Source organism: Crocodylus siamensis, chromosome 6, assembly GCF_052110815.1.
Source record: "Crocodylus siamensis isolate JL-2025a chromosome 6, ASM5211081v1, whole genome shotgun sequence".
Lineage (NCBI taxonomy): Eukaryota > Metazoa > Chordata > Crocodylia > Crocodylidae > Crocodylus > Crocodylus siamensis.
The window spans coordinates 40,882,225-40,895,844 of NC_143400.1; the positions used below are offsets into that span (position 1 = coordinate 40,882,225).

At 49.1% G+C, this 13,620-nt stretch overlaps 1 protein-coding gene across 2 annotated transcripts in view; it reads left to right on the forward strand.

Annotated features, from left to right (window-relative positions):
- Window positions 1-240: 240 nt before the first annotated feature.
- The window catches only part of LOC149862376 (uncharacterized), a 33,035-nt gene continuing 19,655 nt past the window's right edge, over window positions 241-13,620 (forward strand). Inside the window, exon 1 of one of the 2 annotated variants that reach the window (XR_016443024.1) lies at window positions 241-10,140. Coding sequence is in view for 1 of the 2 variants with exons in the window: in XM_090052241.1 (XP_089908367.1) it covers window positions 9,877-10,140 (264 nt within the window). In the remaining variant the exon portion in view is untranslated. The remainder of the gene's footprint in view (window positions 10,141-13,620) is intronic. The other variant, XM_090052241.1, reaches the window with a different exon arrangement.

The window sequence follows — 13,620 nt, forward strand, 5'->3', positions numbered from 1 at the left end:
CCAAATCAGGGACAATGATTCGAGTCATTGATTCGCATCACTGTCCCCGATTCGATTCGGCCGAATCCAAATCTGAAGCTTCAATGCCAATTTGGAGAATCAGCAATTTGGCCATAGATGCAGCTTTAAATGTTTTTTCTACATGCCTTGAGGTACCAGTGTGGCTTGTGAATGCTGAGGCGCATGGAGCATCTCACATGAGCGCAGGGCCCTCCCCCCCCCCCATGTGCTTGGCAGCGAACCTGGAAGTGGACTGGAAATACTTACAGTCCACTTCTGAGTCTGCCGGGAAATGCACAGAGCAGGCCCACCATGCTCCCCAGCTTGGCGATCAGCCATGGGGGGACCCTGGACCCCCCCAGTCGCTGAGCTGGGGGGGACACAGGGGGTGGCCCCCTGTGCATTCCCTGGTGGACCCGCAAGTGGACTGGAAGTGCTTCTGGTTTGCTTCCAGGTCTGCTGCCGAGCACACTGGGGAGCCCCCTGCGCTCATGTGGGACACTCCATGAGCCCCAGCATCGCAGCATTCACGAGCCACCTGGTATCTAGAGGTATGTAGAAAAACATTTAAAGCTGTGCCTGTGTCCAAGTCTCCAAAGCCTTCCGAATCTCTCCAAATTGATTCAGAAGGTTCCGATTCGATTTGGAGAGATTAAAGGGTCCTCTGATTTGATTCAGATTTGGAGATTCAGCCACTGAACCGGACCGAATCTCCACCGCCTCATATCAGGGACCGAAGCTTTGCACAGCTCTAATAATCAGCCCATTAAATGGCTGATTATGGAAGCCATGATGCACAGGCTCTCCACTGAGAAATGGAACAACTGCTTCACTCCACTGGATTCTTGCAAGCACTGGAATCAGTCTCCACTAAACCTGTGGATTTTTTCTTCTCTAAAAGAAATCAATCAAAATTTCATTAAGGATTATGTAAAATGCTGACAGGGTCATTACACTCATCGAAACGTATTGCAGAAGCTAAATTTTTATGCAAGGTGATTACAGTAACATTTTCATTAATACTGGTCTGGGCTTTTTATGACTAGAGTAAAAAGGGCTTTGTGTACATTTCTTGTTGGGCAGGCACGGTCACAGCATTGACACTGGCAACGCTCCATTTTCCCCAGCCATCAATCTGGGTTATATAGCTGCTAAAACAGTATTCTCCAGCACACCACAAAATAAGTGGTGGCTTACTCAGTTGGTACTTGATCACATCAGTCAGCCTTCAAGAAAACTTGTGGAGGCCTCATTCTTATCAACAATTACTTGTATTCATGTAGTGCACAGAGGCTCTCACGGGATGTACAAATACAAACGATGCAGCCTGAAGAACAAGCAAAGGAACTACGACAAAAGAGACAAAACAAATCGGTCACCTGCACAGGAAGCCTGACAAGAGTGAGGAGCTGGGCCCAGAATCTCTTTTAGTTCCTCAGCCAAAAGGCCACTTTTTCCTCAACCCGCCCTTTTTAACAGCATCTTTCTTAACAGGCATCTTTTGGAACACTGCTATAGAGTAATCCCTTTCCCATAAAAGCCCAACAGATTGGTGAGGCTTAAACATCTGCATCCATTTGGAGAGAAACAACTGCTTCCAGCAGATTTAAGAGTAAGCACAGCCATGCCTCAAGTGACAGAGTTCATCCAAGTCAAACGGACCCTTCAAGTGAGGACAGCGCAAACCTAGTGTTAACCCTGAAGTCAGACTAGAGAGAGCCCATTTAACTGCAAAAAACTAAGGGAGGCCAAGAAGAAGGTGTCCTTCCCTCCACTGTGCGAGTCTGCTTCCAGTATACAATATATCTGCGAATAAGATGGGTGTTTACTACTCTCCACTTCTGTGCATGCAGTTCCTTTCCAGTTTTCTTTCTGGGAATTGAATCTGGACAAGATACAGAAAGGGAAGATGGTGCGTATCAATATTTGCATTGGCAGATTGCTGTTTTAGAGAAACTCTATTGGGACTCCCCTGATGGTAAGGAGCAATGAAACAGCAGATGTATTCACAGCTGCAGCAGCCCGCTAGAACATTCAGGAGAGTGACATCTGGCAAGGTGAAGGAAACGTAGGGGACTAGACTGGCACTCTTCTCTGTTTATATTTTCCTTCTCATCTAATAAGGCAAGGAGACAGATGCACTCTCCCAACAAGTACTGAGTAGATGGTTGACGCAATCCCAAGTACTGAGGAGTTCATTTCTAATCTACAGTTTCTCTTCTTGGAGATTATTTCTTGCCTCCAGCTTTAACCCTACACCTGCCAAGGGATAAATGACAAAATAGGAAGGTTTCTCCTAGCTAATCATTGCCTGAGATGTAAACAAAAATAAAAAAAAGCCCCTCAAAACATCTTATACAAATTAACAAATGACATTTAGGTTCCTAAATAATGACCATCCATCAATAAAAGCAAGAGTGCTAAACAAATAATGAATTAACTCAGCCAGCCAATAAATCAAAGCAGCAAAATGGACCCTGAGACCCTTGAGAGTAAACCCTCCATCTTCCTCCAAACGTCTGGCAAACTTTACTATGCCCCATGCCTCAGAGGTGGCAATTAACCATTGTCCCTTTCTATGCGACCTCTTTCTAGCTCAGCCTCATGTCGCTGTGCCCTCTCTGCTGCTGGGATAGCTGCAGCCCTGTCGCTGCGCCCTCTCTGCTGCTGGGATCTCCACTCTGCCTCCTCCTCCCCAATAGCCTCAGCCTGGTCCACTGGTTTAAATAACAACAAAAAGCACAAGCCCCTGGCCTACAACACGACAGAGTCCACATTCTATCCCTTTTAAGAAGGCAAACTTCTCTCTCAGTTTAATAGGCCTCCACCCCACCCCACCAGCACTTGTCAGCTCCTATAGCCTCTTAATCCTACCAGAAGCAGAACAGGCAGTCAAGCATCTCCAAGTAGCTTCCTCTATAAGCTCCTTCCCCCTTGTCTGCTACCAAAGAACTAACCCTCTTGGCCCAGCCATGGGGTTTATATGTGCCCAGGGCCCTGCCTTCTTCCGGTCAGCTGATTGCGTGCAGGTGTAGGCTAATTCCCTCATGAGCCTGCTGCCACAGTAACCTGCACCTGTGGGGTTTCTGCCTGGCTGCTAGGGCCCTCTCTAGGCAGTTTCTTCTCTTAAAGAAGCAGGCATCTTAGTGCCCTGTGACACGGGGACAGCCCGCCATGACAATAGGAAAAAAAGCCCTAAAAACAGGGCAAACTTACCTTTTGCAGGGACAGCCAGATTGAATGAGCTGCAGAGGGATGGAAGTCCCATGCAGCTCGTCAGCCGCTTTTAACTGCAGCTGGGCCCGGCACAACAGGATGACATCACTGAAGGATGCTGCCCGGCAGAGATAAAAGCAGCTGGGGGGATGTGGCAGAGAGGGAGCTGCTGGACTGTCCCCAAAGCCGAGAGATGGCCTTGAGACAAAAGGGAGGAGAGGCCAAGAAAGGACCCAATGGAGGGGTCTGGAAGCTAATTAAAGGACACGCCACCCTGCACAGCAAGTGAACTGGGCCAGAGGAAGGTGTCAAGGGATGGCAAGGTCATCACATGAAGGACATGTGAGTGTGGGGTGGGCTGAGGCTCCTCCCTGAAATTGCAATTATCTGGGTTTTTTTGGATTCATTTTAATCCACAGGATCAGGAAAAAAACCCACAAATAATGCTCAGAGGGCTAAGGGAGCTGGGACTGCTCAGAGGACCCCGACACTGAGAGACCCAACCCATCCTCCAAGAAAGGGAGGAAAGTGGATCTGGCTAACTATAGGCCCATCAGCCTGACTTCTTTCCTGGGGAAGATCTTAGAAAAGTTTATTAAAGAGGCCATCCTTAATGGACTGGCCGACGCCAACATCCTAAGGGGTAGCCAGCACAGGTTTGTTGCAGGTAGGTCTTGCTTGACCAATCTCATTTCCTTCTACGACCAGGTGACCTATCACCTGGACAAGGGAAAAGAGATTGATGTTATATATCTTGACTTCAAAAAAGCCTTTGATCTGGTATCCCACGATCACCTCTTGGCAAAACTGGCCAATTGTGGCCTTGGGTCCACCATCATCCGCTGGCTAGGAAATTGGCTCCGTGGTCGGACCCAGAGGGTTGTAATTGATGGCAGTCACTCATCGTGGTGCTCTGTGACCAATGGGGTCCCTCAAGGCTCTGTCCTGGGACCCATACTGTTCAACATCTTCATTAATGATGTGGACATCAGAGTCAGGAGTGGACTGCCAAGTTCGTCAATGACACCAAACTTTGGGGCAAAGCATCCATGCCAGAAGACAGGCGGGTGATCCAGGCTGACCTGGACAGGCTCAGCAAATGGGCAGATGAGAACCTGATGGTGTTTAACACCAAAAAATGCAAGGTTCTCCACCCTGGGGAAAAAAACCTGCAGGATCCTTATAGGCTCAGCAGTGCTACGCTGGCCAGCACTATGGATGAAAGGAACTTGGGGGTCATCATTGACCACAAGATGAACATTAGCCTGCAATGTGATGCTGCGGCTAGTAAAGTGACCAAAATGCTGGCTTGCATCCATAGATACTTCTCAAGCAAATCCCGGGACGTCCCCTTGTACTCGGCCTTGGTGAGGCCGCAGCTGGAGTACTGCGTCCAGTTTTGGGCTCCACAATTCAAAAAGGATGTGGAGAAGCTTGAGAGTCCAGAGAAGAGCCACGCGCATGATCAGAGGTCAGGAAAACAGACCTTACGCCAACAGGCTGTGAACCATGTGGCTCTTTAGCCTGGAAAAGGGCAGGCTTGGGGGTGATCTGGTGGCCACCTACAAGTTTATCGGGGTGACCACCAGGATCTGGGGGAACGTTTGTTCACTAAAGCACCCCAAGGGATGACAAGGTCAATCGGTCATAAACTCCTGGAAGACCATTTCAGGCTGGACATAAGGAAGAATTTCCTTACTGTCTGAGCCCCCAAGGTCTGGAATAGCCTGCCATCGGAGGTGGTTCAAGCACCCATATTGAACACCCTCAGAAGTAAATTGGATGCTTATCTTGCTGGGATCCTATGACCCCAGCTGACTTTCTGCTTTTTGGGTGGGGGGCTGGACTTGATGATCTTCTGAGGTCCCTTCCAGCCCTAAGGTCTATGAAATCTATGAAATCACCAGGGTTGCCTCACTGCCCTGAATACACCCAAGCAATGGAGAAGACTGTTGTGAACCACAAGGGCTGGAACAATGGAGAGGGGAAGGGAAGGAACACCTGAGTATAGTCAAGCTGATCTTCATTCAGCTGTCCCAAGAGGCTGACAGATGGCTGGGGTGTAGGGGAGGTAGAGCCCCAGGAACATCCACTGGTGACGATGCCTGGTATGTGTCCTGCTGTAAGAGGGAACCCTACTACTGAATGAAATATTTAAGATGTGGCAGGAGATTATCAGAGTATCCCTCAGGGAGAGTGCAACCTGCATCATGGCAGTAGCAGCAGTCTCCACGGCAGATCCCGGGTGCCCACTCCAGGGCTGCCAGAGAAAGGCTCCATGAAAGCAGGTGGGTACAATATACTTTAAATTTGTTCTCATACACACACACACACACACACCCCCCAAAATTAAGTAGTCCCCAGTATGGGGAAAAAAGTATGAACAAGTTTAAAAACCAGTAATCTAGTTATATATAGCTCAAAGATATATAGATCTAGGTATACAGCTATATATCAATAAAAGATATGAGCATGTGACCTATAACCACAACTTACACGAACTCTAGTGTGCTACGAACAGCCTTTCAAATTAGGATTCGTGGAACTGGGGACTTGCCAGTTGAGCTTGTGTAGCCAACAGTTCACCGACCATTCCAAAACCACAAATATCATAACACACTTGTTTTGGGGCAAAACCCACCACTTTGTTCTACGTTTGTATAGTGCTTAGCACAATAGGGTCTTGGGTCATAGATGGTGCTCCCAACTACTACTACAACACAAATAAATAATAAAAAATGTCAAAAGTCCCCTAGCTACAGCCCTGATGAATCACTGTGTGTTCCATCAAGCTCACGTTTAATCTAAAATCTTTATTTAAAAAAGGCAATTCAGATGTTCTCCAGTTTTTCACTTACTTCATTCTCAACCTTTTTTAATTACATATTTTTCTTACTTCCCTGGCAAATTTAGCTCCTTGGCACAACTAAAATTCATTATTGATCAGGAGCTGGTGAGAGAGTCTTGTTCAATCATTGATTACTCAAGTGAGGTCACTAGAAGGTGCTGGCCATCATCATTCTGGTGTGTTTAACCAATGCTAAATATTGCCAGCTACAAAAGCTAGTTTTTATATGGGAACCAGAAATATGGGAATGCTAAATACCATCATGGGCAATAAAACAGCCAGTGTTTGGTCAATCATGAGATGTAAACCCATCTCTAGGGCTTCAGTTCAGCATTACATTACATACATGCTTCCTCACAGGGTCATTTAGAGATCGGCTTTAATCCCAAAGCACTACTCAGGTTATTATTTTCTTACGAGTGATTTCATAAGTGGTGATTACCAGTAACCCACTACAGTTAGCAGGGAGAAATAACTAGTTTTTATTTTCCTGTGACAGACAGAAGAGGGGTAAAAATAAGCTGATGTTTTATGCTTACTTAAGCAGTAATGATTCCATTCTGAGGTCTCTTACTAAGCTGGCTCTGACCCTGAGGCAGCCTTGATTCATTGCTGGGGTAAAAGTAACTCTCAAAGCAGAGCACGAGTTGACAAGGACATAATTTAAATCAGTAAGTGACTTTTAATTAAAATGGAACTAAACAATGTAGATACCTTTCTCCCCTCTGTCCCTGCCCCCCCATCCCCCCTTTTTTTCTTTCCAATTTATAAGTGTAGGTGTCTCACCTGAAAAAAAAAGAAGAGAAAAAAAAAATCACATTTGTCTTCATGTGATATGCAGTCCCATTTTGCATATCACAAAACCCGGGTGCACCTGGAGGTGAAGCATCTTTTACCAGGAAGCATCAGCTCTAGAACACACATCCAGAGGAGACTGGGACATCTTCAGAAAATGCTGAAAAAAACATCCTTCAAAGAGGATGTTCACGACGTTGCTCTCAAATCCAATCTGGAGCTAATAATCTAAAAACTTCATAATTAATTTTAAATACAGTGTCCTTGATATTGCCATAATAGGGCAGCAGTAAAAATCCTCTAACATTGATATAATTTTTTTCCATATCTTGATTTTTTATTAAAGCATTTTGGAACCCTCTTACGTTTCCCTTAACTTAGGTGAACAATTTCAGAAGAAAGCTTGTGCTGATAGTATAGAATCATAGAAAATTAGGGTTGGAAGGGACAGTAAATGCAGTTGTTTTTAAACAAAGCTGGAAGGATGCATTCAGTGATCTAAAGGCCTAAAATGTACAACTCCTGTGGCCACAACAACAAAACCCACATAGAAACCATTTAACCACAAGACTGATGATTTTCAGACAAGAACACTAAGGGGGTCTGATGCTTTTGAAAATCCAGTGAGTTTATTTAGGTGTGAGAGTAGAGCTCTGTCACAGGGCGGAGTCCCAGGAGCAGCCGTGATCTCTCCTGGTGCCCCCTACCATGCCAAGTGGGTGTCCTTGCACCCTCGTTCTCGCCCACCACGTCTTTGATGACAAAAGTATTAAGGGAGGCTGCCTTTTACCCCCTTGGATACGGTACCCCCTGGCGTATTCCCACCGGTACCCCGTCTACCGATGATTCTGTGCACTCCCACCACAGGGCTACGCATGGCTCCTACCACCCCTTATACCACACCCAAGCCTCTCAGATGTACCGGACATTGTCAAGTCAGTTATTGGTGCCTGCGCCTTCTCAGACACCCTCCGGGCTTATCTGCCTCTCTTTATGTAATCACCCTCCCTGGGGCTATCCAGTTGCCTTCCCTGGGGCTTCTTATTCCTATACAATCGCCCTCTCTGGGGCTTATCCCAATACAATACAATCACCCTCCCTGGGCTTCTTATTCCTGTACAATTGCCCTCCCTGGAGCTTATCCTGATACAATACAATCGCCCTCCCTGGGGCTTTTACTCCTGTGTGTGCCCTCCCTGGGGCTTCTCACAATTGGGGCTCAGGTAGCCATAGCCATGCCTGGCCCCCCCAATACACTGTGCCCCTTCTCAGGGCTTGGATCAGTGCACCTCCTCCTCAGGTCTACAACCCCCACCAAGGCTCAGGTGGCCGTAGCCGTGCCTGGCCCCCAGACCGGCCTTCTCAGGTCGCTCACCCGCACTGGGGCTCCTCGCCCTGCACAACACTGCCCCACCGGAGCCAGGGTCCATACAACCCCCAAAATGCAGCACCCTCTCAGGCGCCAGGAACCCCCACGCTACTGGGGAACTCCTATGAGGCCTCCTCCAATCCCTACAGCCTCATCCGGTCCTCCAGTGTAACAATAACCAAAACCATAAGCCAAGCGGCTGTAACACAAAACCCAAGCCTCCTGGCCAAAATACAAACTCTAGCCCTCTGGCTAAACCTCCTTCAAACCCCTATCCAGGGTTTCTCCTCACCCAGAAGCTGTTTCAGGCCCTCAGGCTTCTATGACTGCAGTGCTTCCACAGAGCTCTCACTCCATCAGCTGCCAGAGAAGAACTGCCTGCTTGGCTTCAGCCTAGGCTGTTTATATAGGCCAGGCCCTGCCCCCTTCCGGTCAGTTGACCGACTGCGGTTACCCCGGAAACCAACACCTGTCCTTCTCTCTAGGAGCAGGGCATTGAAGTGCCCTGCGACAAGCTCTTTTGAAAAAGCAGGCTCCCCATTTCCTGTGGACTAGAGAAATTGGTTTAACCTTTCTGTATCTTAGTCTACAGACCGTCAAATGGGCATAGCAATATCTTCCTGGTGTAACAAGGCTTAAGAAATCATTCCAAAACATCTTATGGCACTTAACAATGGGATTTGCAAAAGCACCTGAAAAAAATCAGGTGATCGGGCAAAACAGTACAGGTAGTTTTAAAATCTTCTGTTAATTATTACAAGATATTTTGAGTGGTTCTGCAATGTTGAATGGATGCTGCAATGTTTACTAAGATAGAGACCACCCATCATTCAATTTAAATAGAGGAGCAATTACATTTCCCAGTGTTTAGTGATAACTGACACAATAGAAGCCACAGCATAAAGATGGGCCAGAAGGATGAGGCCCAAGTAAAAGCTAAGGAATAGGTCTGTGTGGGTGTCTACATATTCATTAATGCAACATAATTATGGTGCATTAAGTTTAGTACCTGTAATAACAGGTACTAACAATGTGCCATAATCAGCACTACTACGCATTAGTGCAGATGAGTGCTTTTTTGTGACATTAATGCTCATTAGACTAAGTCTATTTTGCATTAGTACAGTTTTTGCCAGCTGGGCTAATGTGCAGTAGAATTAGTCTTCTGCGCATTAAGCATCTTGTGTAGATGTGCCCTGGGTAAACAAACAGGATTATTCTAACATAATAGCCAATGTCCAACATGAATTTTGCACGCTCACAAAAAGAATCTAGTGAGGATGAGAACACTGCCAAATTGCTTATGGTAAAAAGAGTAACAATATTACTCTGGAGTTGGTGTCGTCACACCGGATTTGGCTTCCTGGACCATGACCCACGCTTCAGAGCAGAGGGCGTCCTGGGGTGTGATGGTCTCCATCTCTCCCCCAAAGGTAAGAGTTTGTTTTCTTACAGGCTAGTTGACCTCCTCTGGCAGACTTTAAACTAAGTTCGTTGGGGGATGGGGAGCCACAGGAGCAAGAGAAAACTCAACCAAGTGTAGGACCTGCCCAGGTAAGAGCTCAGGTATATACCAAGGGAACAGTTGTCTTTCAGGAAGGGGGCTCCCACAGGGGGATTAAGGTGTTTCTTCACTAATGCAAGAAGCATGGGGAACAAGCAGGAGGAGCTTGCTCTCCTGCTTGCAAGTAGTAAAATCGACCTGGTTGGCCTAGCTGAGACATGGTGGGATGAAACTTTTGACTGGGCAGTAGACATAGAGTGTGTTCTCTTCCAGGTTGGTGAACCTCCTTCAGCGGGCTTTAAACTAGGCTCGTCGGGGGAGGGGGAAGATGAGGGCGGAGGAGACGATGAACTACCAGGCCCAGCAACAGCCAGCGAGCCCAGACCAATGGTCAAAAGGGAGAAACAGGTAAGTGATGGGGGACGGGGCATTGCTGAGACTAGGGGGTCAGTGGGCACAACCGTTGGAGGCCTCAAATGCCTCTACATGAATGCTCGAAGTATGGGGAAGAAGCAGGAGGAACTCGCCCTCCTCCTAGCTGTCACCAGCCCTGACATAGTGGGGATCACAGAAACGTGGTGGGACTCATCGCATGACTGGGCGGTGAGTGTCAAGGGCTATAGGCTATACAGGAGGGACAGAATAGGAAGGAAAGGTGGAGGAGTAGCACTCTACATCAAGGAGGAATATACTTCCTCATCAATTAGCAAGGGGATAGAGGGGGGGCACTCTGAGGTGCTCTGGGTTAGAGTAAAAGGCAGTCCAGGGGATAGAGACTTAACGGTGGGAGTCTACTATAGACCTCCCAACCAGGGAGAAGAGCTCGACCAGGAATTCTTAGGTCAGCTCACAGAGGCAGTGAGGGCTAAGGATGTGGTCATCATGGGGGACCTGAACTTCCCAGACATCTGCTGGGAAGAGCAGTCAGCCAAGTCTGACCGCTCACGTCGGTTCTTAGCCAGAGTGCAGGACCTCCATCTAACCCAGGAGGTGCACAGCCCCACCAGGGGAGATGCCTTGTTGGACCTGGTGCTGGCCACGGGTGACGACCTGGTGAGGGGGCTGCGGGTGATGGGCCACCTGGGAGACAGTGATCATCGCTTGCTGGAATTCACCATCCAGCGTAAGGTGGCAAAGGGCTGCAGCAAGGCAACAGCCCTAGACTTTAGGAGGGCTGACTTCAACAAGCTAAGGAGGATCATTGGGGAAGCGCTGAGGACCCAGAGGGGAAGGGAGCCAGATGTCCAAGGTGAGTGGTTGCTCCTTAAGGAGACGATCCTCCATGCCCAAAGGGAGGTAATCCCAACAAGGGTCAAAGGGAGCAGGAGGGCACATAAACCCCCATGGCTCACTAGGAGCATCTGGGATTGTCTCCTTGCTAAAAGGGAGGCATACACCCAATGGAGGGATGGGGTCATCACCAAGAAGGACTATGTTACAGTCGCCCGAGGATGTAGGGGGGCAGTCAGGAAGGCCAAGGCAGAGATGGAGATAGGACTAGCTTCCCGGATTAAGGACAATAAGAAGTCCTTCTTCAAATACATAGGGGGTAAAAAGAGGGTCCCGGGTAATGTGGGGCCCCTGCAGGACACGATGGGCAACTTAGTCGTCATGCCAGATGACAAAGCTAACATATTTAACGATTTCTTTGCCTCTGTCTTCCTAAGTAGGGACCAGTTCAGCCACCTCCCTGCTGGGCCCCCCTCGGGCCCCGGGAGAGACACGCCTGGGCCAGGGGTTAGCAAGGAGTTAGTTAGGGTACTTCTGGAGAGGCTGGACGTGTTCAAGTCCGCTGGTCCGGACGATCTTCACCCTAGGGTTCTACAGGAACTGGCCGAGGTCATTGCGGGACCCCTGGCGCGGCTCTATGAGCACTCGTGGTGCTCTGGCGAGGTGCCGGAGGACTGGAAGAGGGCCAGTGTGGTCCCTATCTTCAAAAAGGGAAAAAAAGAGGACCCGGGAAATTACAGGCCAGTTAGTCTTACCTCAATCCCGGGTAAGCTCTTTGAAAAAATTATCCTGGCACACATCCAGGAGGGCCTTGCGGGGGAATGCATGCTCAGGGGCAACCAACGTGGGTTCATCAGTGGCAGGTCTTGTCAGACCAACCTGGTGGCCTTTTACGATCAGGTCACCAAATCATTAGACGCAGGGGTTGCTGTGGATGTAGTCTTTCTGGACTTCCGGAAGGCTTTTGACACTGTCTCTCACCCTGTCCTCATCAAAAAGCTGGGAGACTGTGGTGTCGATGCCCACACGGTCAAATGGGTCGCTAACTGGTTGGAGGGCCGCACCCAGAGGGTGGTAGTGGATGGGTTCTTCTCGACCTGGAAAGACGTGGGCAGTGGGGTTCCGCAGGGCTCGGTCCTCGGGCCCGCACTGTTCAACATCTTCATCAGTGACTTGGATGAGGGGGTAGAAAGCACCCTGTTCAAGTTTGCTGATGACACTAAGATGTGGGGGGATGTGGGTGCACTAGAAGGGTGCAATATGCTACAAGCTGACCTTGACAGGTTGCAACGGTGGGTGGATGAGAATAGGATGGGGTTTAACACTGATAAGTGCAAGGTGTTGCAAATGGGGAGGAAGAACCGGCACCACACTTACAGGTTGGGGAACTCCCCTCTTGCCAGCACGGAGACAGAAAAGGATCTTGGAGTCGTCATTGACTCCACAATGAACATGGGCCAGCAGTGTGGGGAGGTCGTCAAGAAGGCCAACCGTACCCTGTCACGTATCCACAGATGCATCTCGAGCAGGTCCAGGGAGGTGATCCTCCCCCTCTATGCGGCACTGGTCAGGCCGCAGCTGGAGTACTGCGTCCAGTTCTGGGCGCCACACTTCAAGAGGGACGTGGACGATATGGAAAGAGTCCAGAGGAGGGCCACTCGTATGATCAGGGGTCAGCAGGGCAGGCCTTATGAGGAGAGGCTACGGGACCTGAACCTGTTTAGCCTCCACAAGAGAAGGTTAAGGGGGGACCTTGTGGCCTGCTACAAACTGGTCAGGGGGGATCAGCAGGTATTGGGGGAGTCCCTGTTCCCCCGTGTGCTGCCAGGAGTGACCAGGAATAACGGTCACAAGCTGGCAGAGGGTAGGTTTAGATTAGATATTAGGAGGCACTACTTCACAGTCAGGGCGGCTAGGGCCTGGAACCGGCTTCCAGGGGAAGTGGTGCAGGCTCCTAGCCTGGGGATTTTTAAAAGGAAGTTAGATGAGCACCTTGCCGGGGTCATCTGACCCCGGTGCTCTTTCCTGCCAAGGCAGGGGGTCGGACTAGATGATCTACCTAGGTCCCTTCCGACTCTAGCTACTATGAAACTATAGGTTGTTTAGAAGAGGTAGGAAGGGGGAAAAAGGTGGGGGGTTGCAGTCTATGTTAGGGAACAGTATACCAGTTCTACCTTCCAAATGGGACCAGAGGAACACTTAACTGAGACCCTGTGGGTCAAACTTCAAGGAGGGCGGGGGGAGAGGGATCTGGCGGTAGGCGTTTACTGCAGGCCACCACATCAGGAGGAACAGCTGGATCTGGAATAATCCAGGCAGTTGGGGGAGGCCGTCCATGCAAAGGATGTTGTGGTCATGGGGGATATGAATTACCCTGACATCAACCGGGAGGAGCAGTCAGCCAGGTCGAACCACTCACAAAGGTTCCTGATGTGCGTACAGGACCTACACATCATGCAGGAGGTACTCATCCCCGCTAGGGAAAACGCCATACTGGATCTGGTGTTAGCCTCTGGGGACGACCTGGTGGGGGAGGTGCTAGTAAAAGGGAGGCTAGGGGACAGTGATCATGAAATGATCCAGTCTGCCATTCAGAGGAAGGTGGGGAGGGTAACTAGCACGGCGCAAATGCTTGACTTTAGGAAAGCCAACTTTGAT